This window comes from Diabrotica virgifera, chromosome 6, assembly GCF_917563875.1.
Source record: "Diabrotica virgifera virgifera chromosome 6, PGI_DIABVI_V3a".
NCBI classification, from domain to species: domain Eukaryota; kingdom Metazoa; phylum Arthropoda; class Insecta; order Coleoptera; family Chrysomelidae; genus Diabrotica; species Diabrotica virgifera.
Window position 1 is genome coordinate 245,911,291 of NC_065448.1, and position 17,846 is coordinate 245,929,136.

Consider the following 17,846-nt stretch of genomic DNA (forward strand, 5'->3'; position numbering starts at 1 on the left):
CATCTTCATGACAAGTTCACCATAAATGTTGAATAAGTCAGGCGACAACACGCATCCCTGTGTAACACCTCTCTCGGTCTTGAATTGGTTTGAGAACTTCTGCTCTAGTCGTACTGTTGCTATATTGGACTAGTACAGATTTTTAACAAATATCACCAGGTACATTGACGTGCCCATTTTTATTAAAATGGACCACAGTATAATTCATCGACAGCATAAAATGGAAATGAGAGATCAATATGTACTAGTATTGTATTTTAAGCAAAAAAAACTGAAACAGGGTTTGTGTATAGTAGTACTAGCAGTCTAAGGGTGCGTTTATGTCTAAGGGTGCAATTCCTTGAGCAGTATTTGCTCGATCCTCTACGCGGCATCAGTCTGGATTGCGGCTGTGGAAATACAGGCGTACAAAAGGCTATTGGTAGAAAAACTAGTCTGCTACGGATAGCAAGAGCCTACAGGACTATGTTTGCTGCTGGCTTATGGGTGATCACCGGCTGTATTCCATTACATGTGCTAGTGAGAGAAAGATAGAGGATGTCGATGGCTGTATGAAAGAGAAATAGAGAGGAGGGAGCCACGTCCATTGGAATGTGACAGGACGAGTGGGATACAACGGAGGATATGGCACAGTGGACGAAGTCACTGATACTGAATCTGCGGAGTTGGCTGGGCTGCAGAAAAAGGCTCTTAGACTACTAGCCGACGCAGGTGCTCATAGGACCTGGGAGCTTCCATATCTAATTGCACATATTCAAAATAGGCCGAATCGGACCATTGTCTGTATTGTTGGGCTTCGGATACTGTGTCGCATACCCTTTTGGAGTGTGTCAAACTGACACACTGAATTTTTCAGGAGGGTTTATTTGATAAGGTTTAAAAAACATAAAACGTCGAATTACTAGATCGTTCACTATTCAATCGTAATTTGTTAATCCGTTCATTTAAAATAAATAAATGGCGAGCTTGACGTTTTTCAATGTTTCAATGCCTGATTTACAATAGTTCAAATACATATAAAGCCATGAAGAATATTTATATACAAAGATTTTATTTTTAAAAATAAATATTTGATTCTTATAGATATATATATTTATAAAATATTTATTGTAGAATAATAATTTTAAACATTTTGTTTGTTAGGGTCATTGTTTGGAAAAAGTAATTTGCAAAATAGTAAATAAAATTTCGGTATATAAAACAAACGAGTAGTGTTTTTTTTACTTTCTCTCAATATCAAAGTCAATTTCAAAAAGAATCGGAATGATTGCTGGGTATTGGCGCACATCCCTCATACATGAGTGAGAAAATACAATATACCGTGCTCACTCAACCGATCTAGCGTACTGCTAGCTCTCGGGAGGTTGGTTAAAGTTCATACAAAAGTTTTTTTGTTAGCTATTCATTGAACGAGGATCTAAACATATCCGTTTTCAGACCGATCCTAGATTCAATTTCCAATAATTTCGAATGAAAAATTTTAAATAAATAGTGCTGGGACGTGGACCAGTGAATTCATAGCCAATACGATTGGTTGTTCATTCGTTTCAATTAATTGTTAGTTGCTTTCGAAGCCAATTTACGATTATTGAATTGAAGTCCATTATTTGCGACTGCATCGATATCTTTATTTAAAACCAGGATAATGAAACTCGATTCTCGCCATTCATCACCAATAAAAAAATGCAGTTTATCCAATATAAAATTCATTGTGTTATTAATTAACTATTTTAAACAGGATCATATTAAATAAAGCTATAGGCTTCAACATTTTGGTTAAAAACGCCACTAAATAATGTTCTTTATACAATATATATTTTTATCTACGAGTACTCTGTGAGTATAAGTTTTGTGTGTGTATAAGTTTTTAGTTTGTGAAAACTGTCGTTATAGATAGCAGCACGTAAAAGGTTTAAAGTGTGCGTGAAGTAACAATGTATTTTAAATGGGATTTACTTTTTCGTACTTTTTGCACTCTTTTCTGGCACACTTACATGTCGTCATCAAATATCCTTAGCTTTCGCGTTGTCATGGTGGTGACATTTGAGCCACAAATTAATAAAACAAATGTTTTGACAGTTTTGTGGTTGAAATCAAGAAGTTTGAATTTTTAAAAAATGTCAAAATTCTAAAAATTGTAGAATAGAAATGTAATCCAGTGACGAAGAGTTGCACTTCACTTCACCGGAAATAGCAGAAATTGCAAATCAAGTAAAAAAAGATCTTTTGCCCCACAAATCAAAGAAGATATTATATAGAAAAGCATACGATGAATTTTTGGGTTGTTGCAGCAAAAGTCAAGTACAAATTTTAATACATTGAAAAATGATTCCATTCCCAACAGTTGTTTAGGAAATATAAATAACTGCAACAATTTAGCTATAAATATAAACAATAATTAAAATAATTGTTTTTTACAGAATATCGTTTAATTTTGTTATGGTAGGGGAGCCCAAGCGGGGATTTTTGTAGTTACTCGAGCGCGTCAGATTATCATCTGGGAAGAATCCTGGTACCCTGCAGATGTACCTCTACCATATATTGGCTCTTAACACAGGGAAGTTCGTTAAGGGGGCCCGAAAAAAATATATCCTTAAAAATACTCGAAATTGTCAGATTAAGGTAAGGTAAGTTAAGTACATGCAAAATAGTGTATATTTCAAAAATCTGACGATTTGAGCGGGGCGTAAGGAAATGGGTGAGTCAAAAATTTCACAAAAAAAAGCGAATATTTTGCGAAATGAACATCAGATCCAGAATATTTTTCAAAAATCTATCGAATGATACTAAACATGATCCCCACGGAGAGGGTTGGGGGGTAAATTTAAAATTTTAAATACAAACCCCGCGATATTTCGCAAAATGAACATAAGATCGAATAACTGCAAAATACACTTTCAAAATGTTTTTGAAAAATCTATCGAATGGTACCCAACACGACCCTCCAGGGGGTGGGGTGGGAGTTACTTTAAAATCTTAAATGGGACCTCCAAATTTTTATTGCAGATTTGGATTCCTTACGTAAAAATTAGTAACTTTTATTCGAGACATTTTTCGAATTATGGGTAAATGGCGCTATAATCTAAAAAAATGATTGTTGGAAATGGAAAACTAAATTAAAAATGGAAAGTCCCCACTAAAATGGAAAATTTTACTTAACTTTTTTGGATTTTCGGACATAATAATCACAACCCAATAGGTCCCCATAACGCTCGAGTGACTGCAAATTTAGCATATTTTGTTCCCCAATCATTAGTATGTATATCTTGTAAATGAATTGCTAATAAATTTCTTATTCCTTGCAGCTTTACTATTTGTCTATCATAAATAAAATATTGTGTGATACAGTGCGAGAAGTACTTTTTGTGCACTTACGCGATGTATAGCACTCGCTTGTGCTCTACACATCTCGTGCGTATGCAAAAAGCCTACTTCACGAACTGTTTCATACATAACTATTGTTGTAGATAGCTTTTCTTAACAAGTAATTTAGGGGTGGAAAAACCTACCCTAAAACTGGGTTGTTACGCCACAGTAATCGGTTTTTCTGGGTGTTTTTTGTCCCGTATATAACTGGTTTTTTCTTTTTAAAGTTTAACTGGTGAAAGTAAAGTTTAACTGGTGAAAAAATGGAAAAGTTACCACTGAAATAAATAATGGATTTAGACAAAAATGGTGAAATTTTTCACCTCAGCGCACGCAAATAAGCAATTTAAAGCAGACCGAAACCGAAACCGATTTGACAACACTGATTACTGATTTCTCTTTCGATCCCAATTGGCTAGTTCCAACTTCCAGTTCCCCCTTCCCGATTGCACTACGCAGTACCCAAGATGAATCCTGAACGTTCTGAACCCTCGCTTAGACGATATCCTTTTCAAAGTAAGGGGTTATTGTATGGGGACCGAATTTAACATGAGAAGCTCCATTCCTAGCTCATCTTCTTCAGTTGTCTTCCAGTAGTAAGCCTACCGCGAAAGCACAAGTTCCTTGGATAACAAACGATTTCTTTTAGAATTTTTGCTTTTTATATTTTTGGAAAATGCGTGGAGAGTAGCTATGGCTATATCCTTACGTAGGGGATCAGGTATCATTGTGTAAAGATATTGGAAACCACAGAAAATCAATCTCCCCTTGCACCCATAGTTTGACTTTCGACTATTAAGGAGTATATGAGAGTGGCCACTTTTCAGTATACTTTTGTTGTGTTTTTGTGCAGTTATGGGTTTGTGTATTGGTAGTATTTGGTGTATATATTTGTATTAGAAATTTTAAATAAGTAGTGCTGGGACGTAGACCAGTGAACTCATAGCCAATACGATTGGTTGTTCATTCGTTTCAATTAATTGTTAGTTGCTTTCGAAGCCAATTTACGATTATTGAATTGAAGTCCATTATTCGCTACTGCATGGATATCTTTATTTAAAACAAGGATAATGAAACTCGATTCTCGCAATTCATCATCAATAAAAAATTCAGGCAGTTTATCCAATATAAAATTCATTGTGTTATTAATGAACTATTTTAAACAGATTTGGAGCATTAAATATATTAAATCAAGCTACAACTTGGAACATTTTGGCTAAAAAACTGCATTGTGCAGGAACACCATTAGAATAATATGTTTTTTCTACGGCCGTGCTAAAAGAGCACGCACGCATTTCGTTTCCGAAAGTTGCACTTTCCCGCACGGCGTGCGTGAAAGTAAATTTTCCCGCACGCGGTGCGTAAAATAAAATACCTTGTAATATGGCATTATAATATATTATAGTACATGCAATAAACTAATACTTAGGTATGATTTACTAATTTATTTCAAATTTATTTTATTACGTTTATGTTTTAATGAAATTAGCGCGATTATTTCATTCATAGGAGATTCTGACCAATAGAAAGCTACAGAAATCTAAATTAAATCGATAATTTTTGATAATTTCCCGTCGTCAAGTATATTACGTCAGATGCCATTCGTTGCTACGAAAAAATACATTCAGTGGCATTAATGAAAATTAATGTTATAAAAATTATAAAAGTGATGACTTTCAACCGTGAAATATTTATAACAACTGTGTGTTTAGTTGTACTAATTTTTACTTACATAAATAAATCATAATAAAATTTTGGTTTTGAACAGTTTCATTCATGAAATAATCGCAACAAATTGCAATCGATCTCTAAAATTAATATAGAATTTTAGAGCTCTTGTGCAATTACTACTGATTATTTCATTCATAGGAGATTCTGACTAATAGAAAGCTACAGAAATCTAAATTAAATCGATAATTTTTGATAATTTCCCGTCGTCAAGTATATTAGGTCAGATGCCCTTCATTGCTACGAAAAAATACATTCAGTGACATTAATGACAATTAATGTTTTAAGAATTATAAAAGTGATGATTTTAACCGTAAAATATTTATAACAACTGTGTGTTTAGTTGTACTAATTTTTACTTACATAAATAAATTACAATAAAATTTTGGTTTTTAACAGTTTTATTAGTGTAATAATCGCAACAAATTGCACTCCATCTCTAAAAGTAATATAGAATTTTAGAGCTCTTGTGCAATTACTACTGATAATTCGATGACATAAAATTATTTTGACATAATATTTAAAAGTCAGATCAGTAGACAATTACAATGGTTTTGAATCGTCGTCATGGAAACCAATATCGTCGTCGTGGTAACCCATTATATTGAAAGTTTGGTTTTGACAACCTTGTCAAAGAATTAATTTGTGTATTTTCACTTCTAAATAAAAATTGATATAACTCTATTTTTTGTGGCTTTTTCCAAACGTACGGCCCTAGAAAAAATATTGTTCCTAACTCATGTTGAAAGTGTCTTCCCCGCACTCGATTGCTTGCCCGAACTCCGCTATCGCGTCGTTCGGGTCAACGGCAGTCTCGTGCGTGAAAGTATCACTTTCCGCACTAGTTAGGAAAAATAACTATTTTACACAATATGCAGGAAAGAATTTAGTATGCGATTTTAATGAAAGAAACAGAGAGAGACGTATTTAATTCGACACAGAAGATATAAGAAGACTAGGGGTACAAACGTGCCAAAGAAACATGAATGTGCGCGGTGGAGATCGCGACCGCGGTCGCTACATCGATGTCAAAACAAACCTTCATTTGCTTATGAGATCGCACATACCAAGGATGCTTCACCTTTACAACGCGATTGACCTGTTGATCGCGTGATAAATTACTGAATAAATTTTATTAGTAATTATTATTTATTTAATAAGTATTTATTATTTATTGTAAGAAAATGTGTAAATTAATGTTAAAAAGTTAACTTTTCCAGAAAACGTTTCAGTCACTTCAGCAACTACAAAGACCACTAAAAGGAAGGTATCTTCGGCATGTCCGTACCCTAGATACCAAACCAATTCATTCGTAGGTATGTTTCTGTAAGATTAGCATTGCCAAAAAATATTCACTATTCAGTCTTTCAGTTAATATTAACTAAACTTCTTGCAGTTCATCATCATCTCCTTTATTGTATGACTTTGTTATATTCATAATCGTAACCATTGTTTCTGATGCATGTCGGTGTAAAATTGATACAATCCTTTTAAAGATAAACTGATGGGAATTAATGCATAATACCATATAAACTGTCTGTTACCAAGCGGTTCCTGAACTTCGTCTTTATTAAATTTACTTTTGAAAATTGTTTTTCACAACTTGCATTTGAATGAGGTTAAGTGAACAGAGCCAATACAAAGACTACGGACACGACACCTAAACAAGGAGTCTATTGAACACAAAAAAGAACTGATACTTGGGCAGTAATGACTACATCAGTAGTCATTAGTAGATGACCAGATCATGATCATGAAATACCAAACAGATATTTTTAAAAGAATCTTTAAATATACACTCACCGGCACAAAATTCTGTCACTAAAATTTTTTGATTAAGTTCGAAAATATTTAACTTTATTATTTGTACTCCGATTTTTGACTGCATCTTTCCACCATTTTCTAGGCTGTCCTGTCGGTCTTCTACCGTCTGGTCTTTCCCAAAACACATTGCTAATCACATTAGTCTGTCGTCATCACTCCGTACCACGTGGCACCACGAGATGCACGGTGAACAACATTAATAACCAGGTAAGAAACAGAAGAGTAGAATGGAACGGCCAAATAAGCCGAATTACAAAAAATAGGGTAGTAAGGACGGCGAGAGACGGTTCCCCAATAAGAAGACGATCAGTGGGAACATCATGAAAACGATGGAACGACTTCTTACTGGAAGTACATTGAAAAACAGACAGTCATGTCTAAACAAAAAGAAGAATAAGAAATACAATAATATAATCTGCCTTATAATACAAGGAAAATGGAGGGAAAGAGATGGTTTGGTCAAAATAAACTTTCATGTCTACTAGGCTAGTAGCTAAAAGGCTTCAGAAAATTGTAAACATGATAACCGTCAACGTAAAAAATGAAAAATTGTATTATGTACAACTAGTCCATGTGGTGAGACCGCTCCCGTTTTCTATTCAAAAATGTCCACTTTAAACAAATCTGAAGGGTGCCGGGCGGAATTTTTGGGCAGAAATTGTTTAAATAATTTTTTTAAACAAATACACAAGATCACATTTTTTGCTTTAGAATATATATTTTTAGGTTTTTTGGGTCATTCTAAACAAGAAAGGTATCCTTTAATTTTTCTCAAAAATTGATAGTTTTCGAGTTATAAGCGATTTAAAATCTGAAAAATGCGAAAATACGCATTTTCGAGGCTTAAAAACTCATATTTAAATTAGTATTTCTGAGGTTACCAGATACTTAATTTGAAGGTTAAACATTCAGCTTCAAGATTCTGAAGACTGATTGCGTCTAACTTTTATTTATACCGTTGTTTTTAATTGTTAAATATGCACGTTTATCCGATCTTTTTGCCGGTGCGGCGCGCTGTATTTCAAAAATCTCCTATTTTCCTCCGAAAAATATTTTTTCTAGATTCTTTGGAATATTCTAAATAAACTAATTTTTTGACATTTTCCTCAAAAGTTAATAGTTTTAAAGTTATAAGCGATTTAAAATCCGAAAAATGGCAAAAAAACGTATTTTCGGTTTTTAAATCGCTTATAACTTTAAAACTATTAACTTTTGAGAAAAATGTCTAAAAACTTTTTTTATTTAGAATGTCCCAAATAATCTACAAAAAATATTTTTCGGTGGAAAATAGGAGATTTTTGGAATAGAGCGCGCCGCACTGGCAAAAAAATCGGATGGACATGCATATTTAACAATTAAAAAACAACGATTTAAGTTAAAGTTAGATGCCATCACTCTTCAGAATCTGGAAGCTAAATGTTTAAACTTCAATTTAAGTATATGGCAACCTCAAAAATACTAATTTAAATATGAGTTTTTAAGCCTCAAAAATTTGTATTTTCGCATTTTTCAGATTATAAATCGCTTATAACTCGAAAACTATCAATTTTTGAGAAAATTTATAAGATACCTTTCTTGTTTAGAATGACACACGAAATTTAAAAATATATGTTATGGAGCAAAAAAACGTGATCTTTTGTATTTGTTTAAAAAAATTGTTTAAACAATTTCTGCCCAAAAATTCCGCCTGGTAGCCTTCATATGTGTTTAAAGGTTACATTTTTGAATAGGAATCCACAAAGAAACCAAATCAAAAAATTTTCCACACGGGAGCGGTCTCACCACATGGACTAAACTACTATATCAGAAAAAGTATAGAGAAAAACATTAGTTAGGTGGTCATATAGCTATCCATTCCCTTTATTTCATGTTGGTTAACATATTGCATAGTTGCTACTGAAATAAAAGCGATCTGAAATAACGACACCCGTCTTTAACGGACAAAAATGTTCGGTAGAATGTACAAAATACGTGTCTTTAAGATTTGTAACCTGACAAAGAAATATAAATATCTGTTCCCTGCAGACTCACAAGTTTTTTTTACTTAACCAAGATTTACTGCGAGATACAATAACATTGTTTGTATCCCGTGGAGCTTCTTCTAATTTAGATACATGTCTGAAGCATTACGCGCTAAAACAGCGAACTTTACTTCTTTTTAGTGTATGTTTGGAGGTGGAAAATATGTGAATATTTAAAGTTTAATGATTAAAAATATTATTGTGTGTAAGCTGGAATTTTCTAAATGATTTTCTAAATAAGTTGGTCTTTACACTATCTATTAAAATCTCGTAATCTAAGAGCTGGAGCCTAAAAATCAAAGTCATAAGTAGAGCTCGGGAAATATGTACTTAAAAAACCCTAAAATATGCATGCAAATATGGACAAAAAAACAGTTGAAATATGCACTAAAATATTCTTTTATACATTTAATGCATATAAATAAAAACCCTGGACGGAAGGGCCGCCCGAGAACTTTATCGTACCGATCTATTATCGTTATCGTACTAGATACTGGCATTCTATAAAAATAACAAAGTTACTCGTTATTTTGATATTTTAGAAACACCTTGTATACTTGAAAATATTTTATGGTTCTACGCATCATTAATTCCCGCATCTGAGAAAATGTTCGGGGACACACTATAGATTATTGCATAAATCAATAGAATATTAGTCATACTTTCATTTCAAATTAGTTCATTTTTCTGAGAAATTAATAGTTTACAATATTTGCATTTTACTGCATGGATTGTAATGAAATTTTGGGAGTAGCCCAAAGCCCAATCTCCTAATTCAAAGTCTATCCTATACTATGGCGCTTTTATCATGGGGGCGGTTCTCACCAATTCTCGGGGATAGAACATTTTTATCTATTTTCGAATTGCATGGAGCAAAAGGAAGAATTTTAAGAAAATTTAAAAATGCGCTCTATAATTTGATCTTATTTTTTTCACCCGTCCAACTTTTTGAAAGTAGAAATAACACTATATTAAGAGGTATTGCAAAAGAAAAACAATGCATTTAAATTCTGGTGAATGAGGGGTTAAATGTATGTACTTCTCATTTTTCCTTAAAGTACATTAGTCATATATTTTTTTGCACCATATCTCGCTTATTTTGAATGTAACCGACATTTAACGGTGCTCGTTTTAAAGGCCTTGTATGTAATAAACGAATACGTTTATTACGTGTACGTGAAGTACGTGTATGTAATAAAAAGATTTTAGTTTCAAGAATCAATATTTAATTATTATTATAAAAAAACAATCACATAAGCAAATAACAGTAACATTTAAATTTGATTCGTTATATTTTTTTAAAATCTAGCCACAAACCACCAATTGCATGGAGCATGAAAAATACAGGATCGTATTGTAGAGGTCGTAGTGTTTTAGAGTTCACGGAAAGCTTAAAATTCTTGATTAGATGTGCTACTCCAACTTTTATTTGGGTTTGAGCAAATCTTTGACCTAAAAAGAACGAAAACTTAAGGGGGTCAATAGTACTACAAATAAAAAAAATACATCCACAAAAATCGAAGATAAGACGCAATAAAAATAAGATATACATGGTGTCCCGAAAAGATTGGTCATAAATTATACCACACATTGTGGGGTCAATAATAGTTCGATTGAACCTAACTTACCTTAGTACAAATGTTGTCATAAAAAAAGTTACAGCCCTTTGAATTTACAAAATGAAAATCGATTTTTTTTTCAAGATATCGAAAACTATTAGAGATTTTTTATTGAAAATGGACATGAATCATTCTTCTGGCAGGAATATCTTAAAACAAAATTATAGTGAAATTTGTCCACCCCATAAAAAATTTATGTGGATTTTGTTCCCTTAAACCCGCCCAAACTTTTGTGTACGTTCCAATTAATTCATTATTGTGGTACCAATAGTTAAACACAACGTTTTTAAAACTTTTTTGCCTCCTAGTATTTTTTCGATAAGCCAGTTTTTATCGAGATGCGGCTTCTTTTTCAATATATTTACGTAAAAATTTTATGGGGGCTTTGTTCCTTTAAACCCCCCAAGTACGTTCCAATTAAAATATTATTGTGGTACCATTAGTTAAGCACAGTGTTTTTAAAACTTTTGCCTCTTAGTCTTTTTTTCATAAGTCACCTTTTATCGAGATGTAGCTTCTTTTTCAAAATATATCTAAAAATGTAAATTATAATATTAGTTATTTATGATATAAGTGTTAAAAGTACAATTTTAAGGCACGCATGTGAAAGTTTGCAGAATGAGCAAAGCGAATTCTGCAATTCACATGAGTGCCTTAAAAATGTACTTTTTAAAACGTATATCATACAATATTTTAACTATTTAGAATGGGAAATAAGCCACAATATTATTAAAAAATGATTTTTATTAACGTTTCGACGCCCAAATCGGGTGCCGTTGTCAAAATACAAAATACTATTAATATAAACAAAAATGTTGTTGCTTAGTAAAAAAATTCTTCTAATAATTTATTTAATTTGACTCATTTATATCGGCAATTCAGATACATATGATATATTTTAAAGTAGAAGACTTTAAAATGATATTGCCAATATTTATGAGTTGCGTTCCTGGGACGACTTTACTGAAAGATAGTTCATTCGATTACATGAAATCAACCCCAACTCAAGAATATCCGTCACAAAAAAATCATAGCATGTGATCTGTCTTTAAAAAGACAACCACATGCAACGGTGACATTAAAATTCTCGCGTTAGAGATCTCATAGTAAATCACGAGGGAAAACCAGGAAAAACCTCGTGATACTATCCCGACATCGTAAGTATTTGGTCTTACATTTAATTTACTCTCAAAATTAATACCAAATTCTGACTTTACTATAATTTTGTTTAAATTATAAATAATATCAATAATACATGGGTATATAAGTAATACTAAAATATAAAATATGTACTAACTCGACTATTGACTTACTAATTGTGGTATTTTCTTTCTATTGACTTTTTTATTGTGACGGATATTCTTGAGCTGGGGTTGATTTCATGTAATCGAATGAACTATCTTTCAGTAAAGTCGTCCCAGGAACGCAACTCATAAATATTGGCAATATCATTTTAAAGTCTTCTACTTTAAAATGTATCATATGTATCTGAATTGCCGATATAAATGAGTCAAATTAAATAAATTATTAGAAGAATTTTTTTACTAAGCAACAACATTTTTGTTTATATTAATAGTATTTTGTATTTTGACAACGGCACCCGATTTGGGCGTCGAAACGTTAATAAAAATCATTTTTTAATAATATTGTGGCTTATTTCCCATTCTAAATAGTTAAAATTGTAAAAATGCCACAAGAAAATAGCTTCAGAACAACATACAATATTTTTTCTACAAACCTCTTATATATCAACAATTATAATTTATTTATTCTCAATTACAGAACAATATTTACAAAAGCTTTTACTTGAACTTAACCGACATCCCATTTTTATATTTTTCTTAACATTACATCAAAACAGCCTATACTGTCAATACGTAAATCATAACAACTATAGAATAATATCTTACTTTTTTTGTTATATATTCTAACAAATTTTAATAGTTTTTTTCTACAAACGTGTTAAAGATGCAATAATACAGTTTAAATTAAATTTTAAAAAACCTCTTAAACCACCTTTTTCAACTTACGAAAGTTGTACCATTAATATTAAGAGCAAACAGTAGCGAGCAATAGGCAGCAACAAACGCGTTCCAAGATTGCGGCTCTAATTTTTGAATATTTTGTCGAGATATTTGGCACACCTATTTGTAATATAATAAAGAATGGCGGTACAGAGCCCAATTTCAGAAATATGTCAGTATGTGGAAATTACTCTATAATTAACTAAAATATTGAAAAAAGGAGCCTGTACCGCCATTAAGAAAAACAAAAAAATTCACTTTCTTCAAATAAACTTTTTTATCCCGTGCCTAGATTTTGTGTCACATTGGAACTACTAAAAATCGATTTTTTTATAACAAGAAATCGAACGTAACTGACTTGGCAACATTTCGCGCTTATGCGTATAAATAAAAATTATTGTTTTTGATAGTGTCGAATTACCGACGCACTGTTGCCTTACTTTTGAAAGTTCGCAGAACTTTCGCAATCTTGGACTGGGTTTGTTGCTACTTGTTGATCGCTACTGTGTGCTCTATATAAATATTTTGACGTTTCACAATTTGACAATTCACTTTTAACTGCAGTGCCTTAAAAATTTTGGACATCTTGGATATTAGTGCACCCTATGTAACGTACAGCTGAATCTTATGTTTGTGCGTCACAGTGTTGCCAGGCCATTTCTTTCATAATTTCAATCAATGTTAAATGTACCTACAAGAATAATAGAATAAGAACGTTTACTTCTCCGTCATTATACTAGGTAGAATGACAAATGAGGTGTCAAATGAAAGCTTATAATCCAAGGATAGTACTAAAGGTGAGAAATTAGACCTAGATTGTCTGTCCCTCAAAAAATAAGTGTTACATTGGGAATTTCTAATGTCGACATTAAAAGTTGCACTATTTTTTTTTCTATAAAACATTTTGATCTAAAACTTACCAGAAAATTTCTTTCTACTCTCTACTTTCAAATAAACGTGATTAAGAAGCTAAATTTTAAACCTCGTCACACAACTTTTGCGATTAAACTTTGCAACGCAAAAATCCTCACCTTTTTTTTGAAATATTCGTAACCTTTATCATGATAAGAATAAAAACTTGAAGCAGGTAAATTTGTCTTCAGAAATGTTAGAGCTGTATACTGTAAAAATTTCAGAAAAAAATATTAAAATGGAACAGAGTTGTAGCGAGGTAAACGCAAAAAACGTCATTTCATTTTTTTTTTATTTTTAGGTTAAAATTGCGATTTTGACAATGTTCCCCCACATAAAATTCAAAATAAACCTCATTTTCGTTTTCAGCACTCTCGAAAATATAAAGTATGAATAAAATTAGCCATTCACCCCTCCGTGGTCAGTATCTCGAAAACGTAATAGTATGAAAAAATAGAGGATACGGCAACGGTGTTACAAGTGATGGTCGGATCCAATGCCAAAATCTACACAGACATATTAGGGTGCACTAATAACCAAGATGTCCAAAATTTTAAAGCATTAGTGCTTTAAAGTAGCATTTTTAACGCTCCTATGGAGTGCTAAAAATTGCATTTTTAACACGGTTAGGTTGTAGGAAAAAAAATAAATTTTCAGATTATTAACCAACAGGTCTCTATAATCGTACTTAACTATACAAATATGTGGTGGATTCGACAAATGTATACAATGTATATTCGACAAGTGTATACAAAATATGTGTATATGTATACAAATACGTGGTGGATTCGACAAATATTCGAAATATCTCGATAAAAACTGGCTGTTCGAGAAAGTACTAAGAGGCAAAAAAGTTTTAAAAACATTATGTTTAACTAATGGTAGCACAATAATAATTTAACTGGAACGTACACAAAAGTTTGGGGAAGTTTAAGGGAACAAAACCCCAAAAAAATTTTATTTTTAGGGGTTTTGTTCATAAATTTTTATGGGGTGCACAAATTTCATTAAAATTTTTTTAAGGTGTTCTTGCTATAATAATGATACATGTTCATTCTCAATAAAAAATCTCTAATAGTTTTCGATATATGGGAAACAATTAATTTTCATTTTGTAATTTCAAAGGGCTGTAACTTATTTTATGTGCACATTTGTACTAAGGTAAGTTAGGTTCAATCAACCTATTTTTGACCTCAGAATCTGTGTTATGATTTATGACTAATCTTTTCGGGACTCCCTGTATAAAATAAGAGACATAAAAACTATGTAAATATTGATTGTATTATACCATACCTAGACAAACTCGTTGACCTTCTCCAAAAGGAAAATACACATATTTATTAATATTACTGCCGTCCAAAAACCGTTCTGGTATAAACTTATCAGGCTCATCGAAATATTGCGAATCCATATGCAAACCTCTTGAAGGTAAAGCTATTGAATCTCCAGCTTTTAGGTGAACGGTCATCTTCTTAAAGTTGGGATTGGTAGAGGTGTATGTATAATCTTCAGTACAAACTTTAGCTAAATGATAAACTATCGAGTTTTTCCGAAGACTTTCTAAAATAATGAAAATTAAAAATTATTCATGGAACAAAAACATGTACCACTAACATTTTTTAAAACCATACCGAAATAATGATAGCTTTTAATTTAATATTAAGTCAAGTTTGAATTATATCATAAAAGTTTAGTTTATTTTGTAACTTTTAAGCCATCTTGGGTAGTTTTTGATTTACCCAAAAAATTAAAACGCCTAGTTTGCGGTCGTCGGCAATTTTGTCATTTAAGCGACTTCGAAAAAGGACCCATTATAGAAATACATGAAACAGTGTACATCAAGTGATTTAGTTATACAGCTACAAAAAGAATAGTCTCAATAAGAATAGTTAATCTAAGATTACTTAGAATGGGACTGGGAATGTACCGTCCGCTTTTGGTGTTACCTTTGACACCACAGCATAAGGATCGACGCCTAGAATGGTGCAGAGCTGGGCAAAACTGGAACGTCCAATAGAATTTTGTCTGCTTCAGTGATTACTCTATTTTTCTTTGAATTACTCTGATGGGAGTATGGTAAGACGTTTTCGAAGAGAGAGACGAAATATAGACTATGTTGTTGAACGTCATACAGCAAGACAACCAAGCATTATGGTATGGGGTCAATGGGGTACTATATGTTTGGGAAGCAGATCACCTCTAGTTTTTATTAACGGCACTCTGACAGTTCGAAGATATATTGGTGAAGTACTGCAACAGGTTTTATATCCCTATCTTTAAATCATTCCAAATGCAATATTTCAACAGGATATCACAAGACCTCATATTTGCCTGTGAAACCATAGAGTTTATACAAGAATCTGTTATAAAGACTCCATCAAACTTAGAAGACCTGTAGCATGCCATAAAAGAATATAGATGAGTATTTGGCACTGAGCCACTTAATTTGGTTAATGCCCCACAGAGTAAATAAGGAGTATGCCCATAGCAAAATCAAGGAGGATCCCTTCATTATTCATTTTTTGACGAAAATGGAGTCGCAAATTTGTTTATAACGTTGTCAAATAATAAGAATAATATAAGGTATACTTCCATAAATAACTATTAAAAAAATATTAGTCCCTCTAAGTGTTGCATTTTTTAGCCATCTGTATATAGGCTGAAACATTGGGAACACTAGAACTCTTGAGATTTTATATTGTACGTTAGTAGTTGACCCTATATTTTATCTTATCTTCTCTTTCAAAATATTCACTTTATTTAATTACTTTATATATCATTAAGGGTTTATTTTATAAATTAAACCAGGTAAAAGTAATTAAAATGTAAGATTAATGATCCAATACTTAAATTACTTTTAAATTTAAAATGTAGCATTGTTACTAAGGGGATAGGCGCAAAATATTGGTCCAATGCTATTTAAATGCATCCATTTTTTTCGAATCCTGAGAAAACTAATAAATATTTGTGAAAAATTTAAACGCAGAATGAAATATTACATTATTACCGAGAGCCGAAAGTCCCTGAAAACTTCTATAATATTTCTTGTAATAAGTTACAAGGGTAAAAAAGGGAAAATTTAGTGAGATTTTTAATTCCAAAAGTTTCACTCAAAAGAAATGTTTTGTTTATTCTAAGGGACTTTCGGCGCTTGGTAATAATGTAGTCTTTCATTCTGCGTCGAAAAAAATGAATGCATTTAAAAATAGCATTGGAACAAGCTTTTGTGCTTTCCCACTTAAACATTTGCTGGTCATTTTAGTATGGGATATACAATACTTACCGCTTAAACATGCATCCAAATATTTCATTTCATGAATAATTTCATAGTTAAATTGATTATTATTTTTTGCTATTGCTTCATTAATTTCTTCTCTGAGTTTTTCTTGAACGTCAAGATTGTCTGCTAATTCGTAAACTAAGAAAGACATTACCTAAAATATTAAACATACTATTTAAAAAAATTTAAATTGAGCTCAATTTCGTGGGCAATCTTGGAAAACCAAACTTACTAAATAAAAAGAGGATTAACGGAGTGGGCATTTGGATTTAGCAAAGAAGATGATATTTCTGACATGTTCCTGTATTTTGTTCCAATAGATCTAAGAATCACCTTTTTAAGATGTTTGTTTTCTAATTTCTGTCTGACTAACGACGAAAAAATAGACTGCAAATAGTTAAAAAATAATAATTTTATTAACGTTTCGACTCCTAAATCGGGTGTCGTTATCAAAATGCAAAATACTACTAAATTAAACAAAAATGTTGTTGTTTAGTAAAAAATTCTTCTAATAATTTATTTAATCTGACTCATTTATATCGGCAATTCAGGCATATATTATACATTTTAAAGTAGATGACTTTAAAATGATATTGCCAATATTTATGAGTTGCGTTCCTGAGACGACTTTACTGAAAGATAGTTAATTTGATTACATGAAATCAACCCCAACTCCAGAATATCCGCCACAAAAAATCATAGCACGTGTTCTGTCTTTAAAAAGACAACCAAATGCAACGGTGACGTAAAATTCTCGCGTTAGAGATTCCATAGTAAGTCATAGTAAATATTTTTCAATTTAATTGTGGCTTATTTCCCATCTAACTAAATAGTTAAATATAAAAATGCCACTAGGAAATAGCTTCAGAACAACAACCCAATTCTAAGCAAAAACTGTTTAGTAATTTAATAATAATTTTTTTTTGAGATATTCGTGGTTGAAAATTGACCACTTTCATTGAACTATAACGCCGTTTCGAACGGTTTTTTACGAATACCTTAAAAACTATGTATCTAACTAAAAAAACTATATAAAACATTTTTGCAGCTTACAAAAAAAAAACAAAGAGAC

The 17,846-nt window shown here is 31.8% G+C and overlaps 1 protein-coding gene across 1 annotated transcript in view; it reads right to left on the reverse strand.

Moving 5' to 3' along the window:
• Positions 1 to 10,154: 10,154 nt before the first annotated feature.
• The window catches only part of LOC126886335 (cytochrome P450 6a2-like), a 54,439-nt gene continuing 46,747 nt past the window's right edge, over positions 10,155 to 17,846 (reverse strand). The window contains exons 12-14 of the mRNA XM_050653206.1: positions 16,778 to 16,928; positions 14,788 to 15,054; positions 10,155 to 10,391 (exon numbers count right to left, since the gene is read on the reverse strand). Of these exons, the coding sequence (XP_050509163.1) occupies positions 10,228 to 10,391; positions 14,788 to 15,054; positions 16,778 to 16,928 (582 nt within the window). The 3' untranslated portion in view covers positions 10,155 to 10,227. The remainder of the gene's footprint in view (positions 10,392 to 14,787; positions 15,055 to 16,777; positions 16,929 to 17,846) is intronic.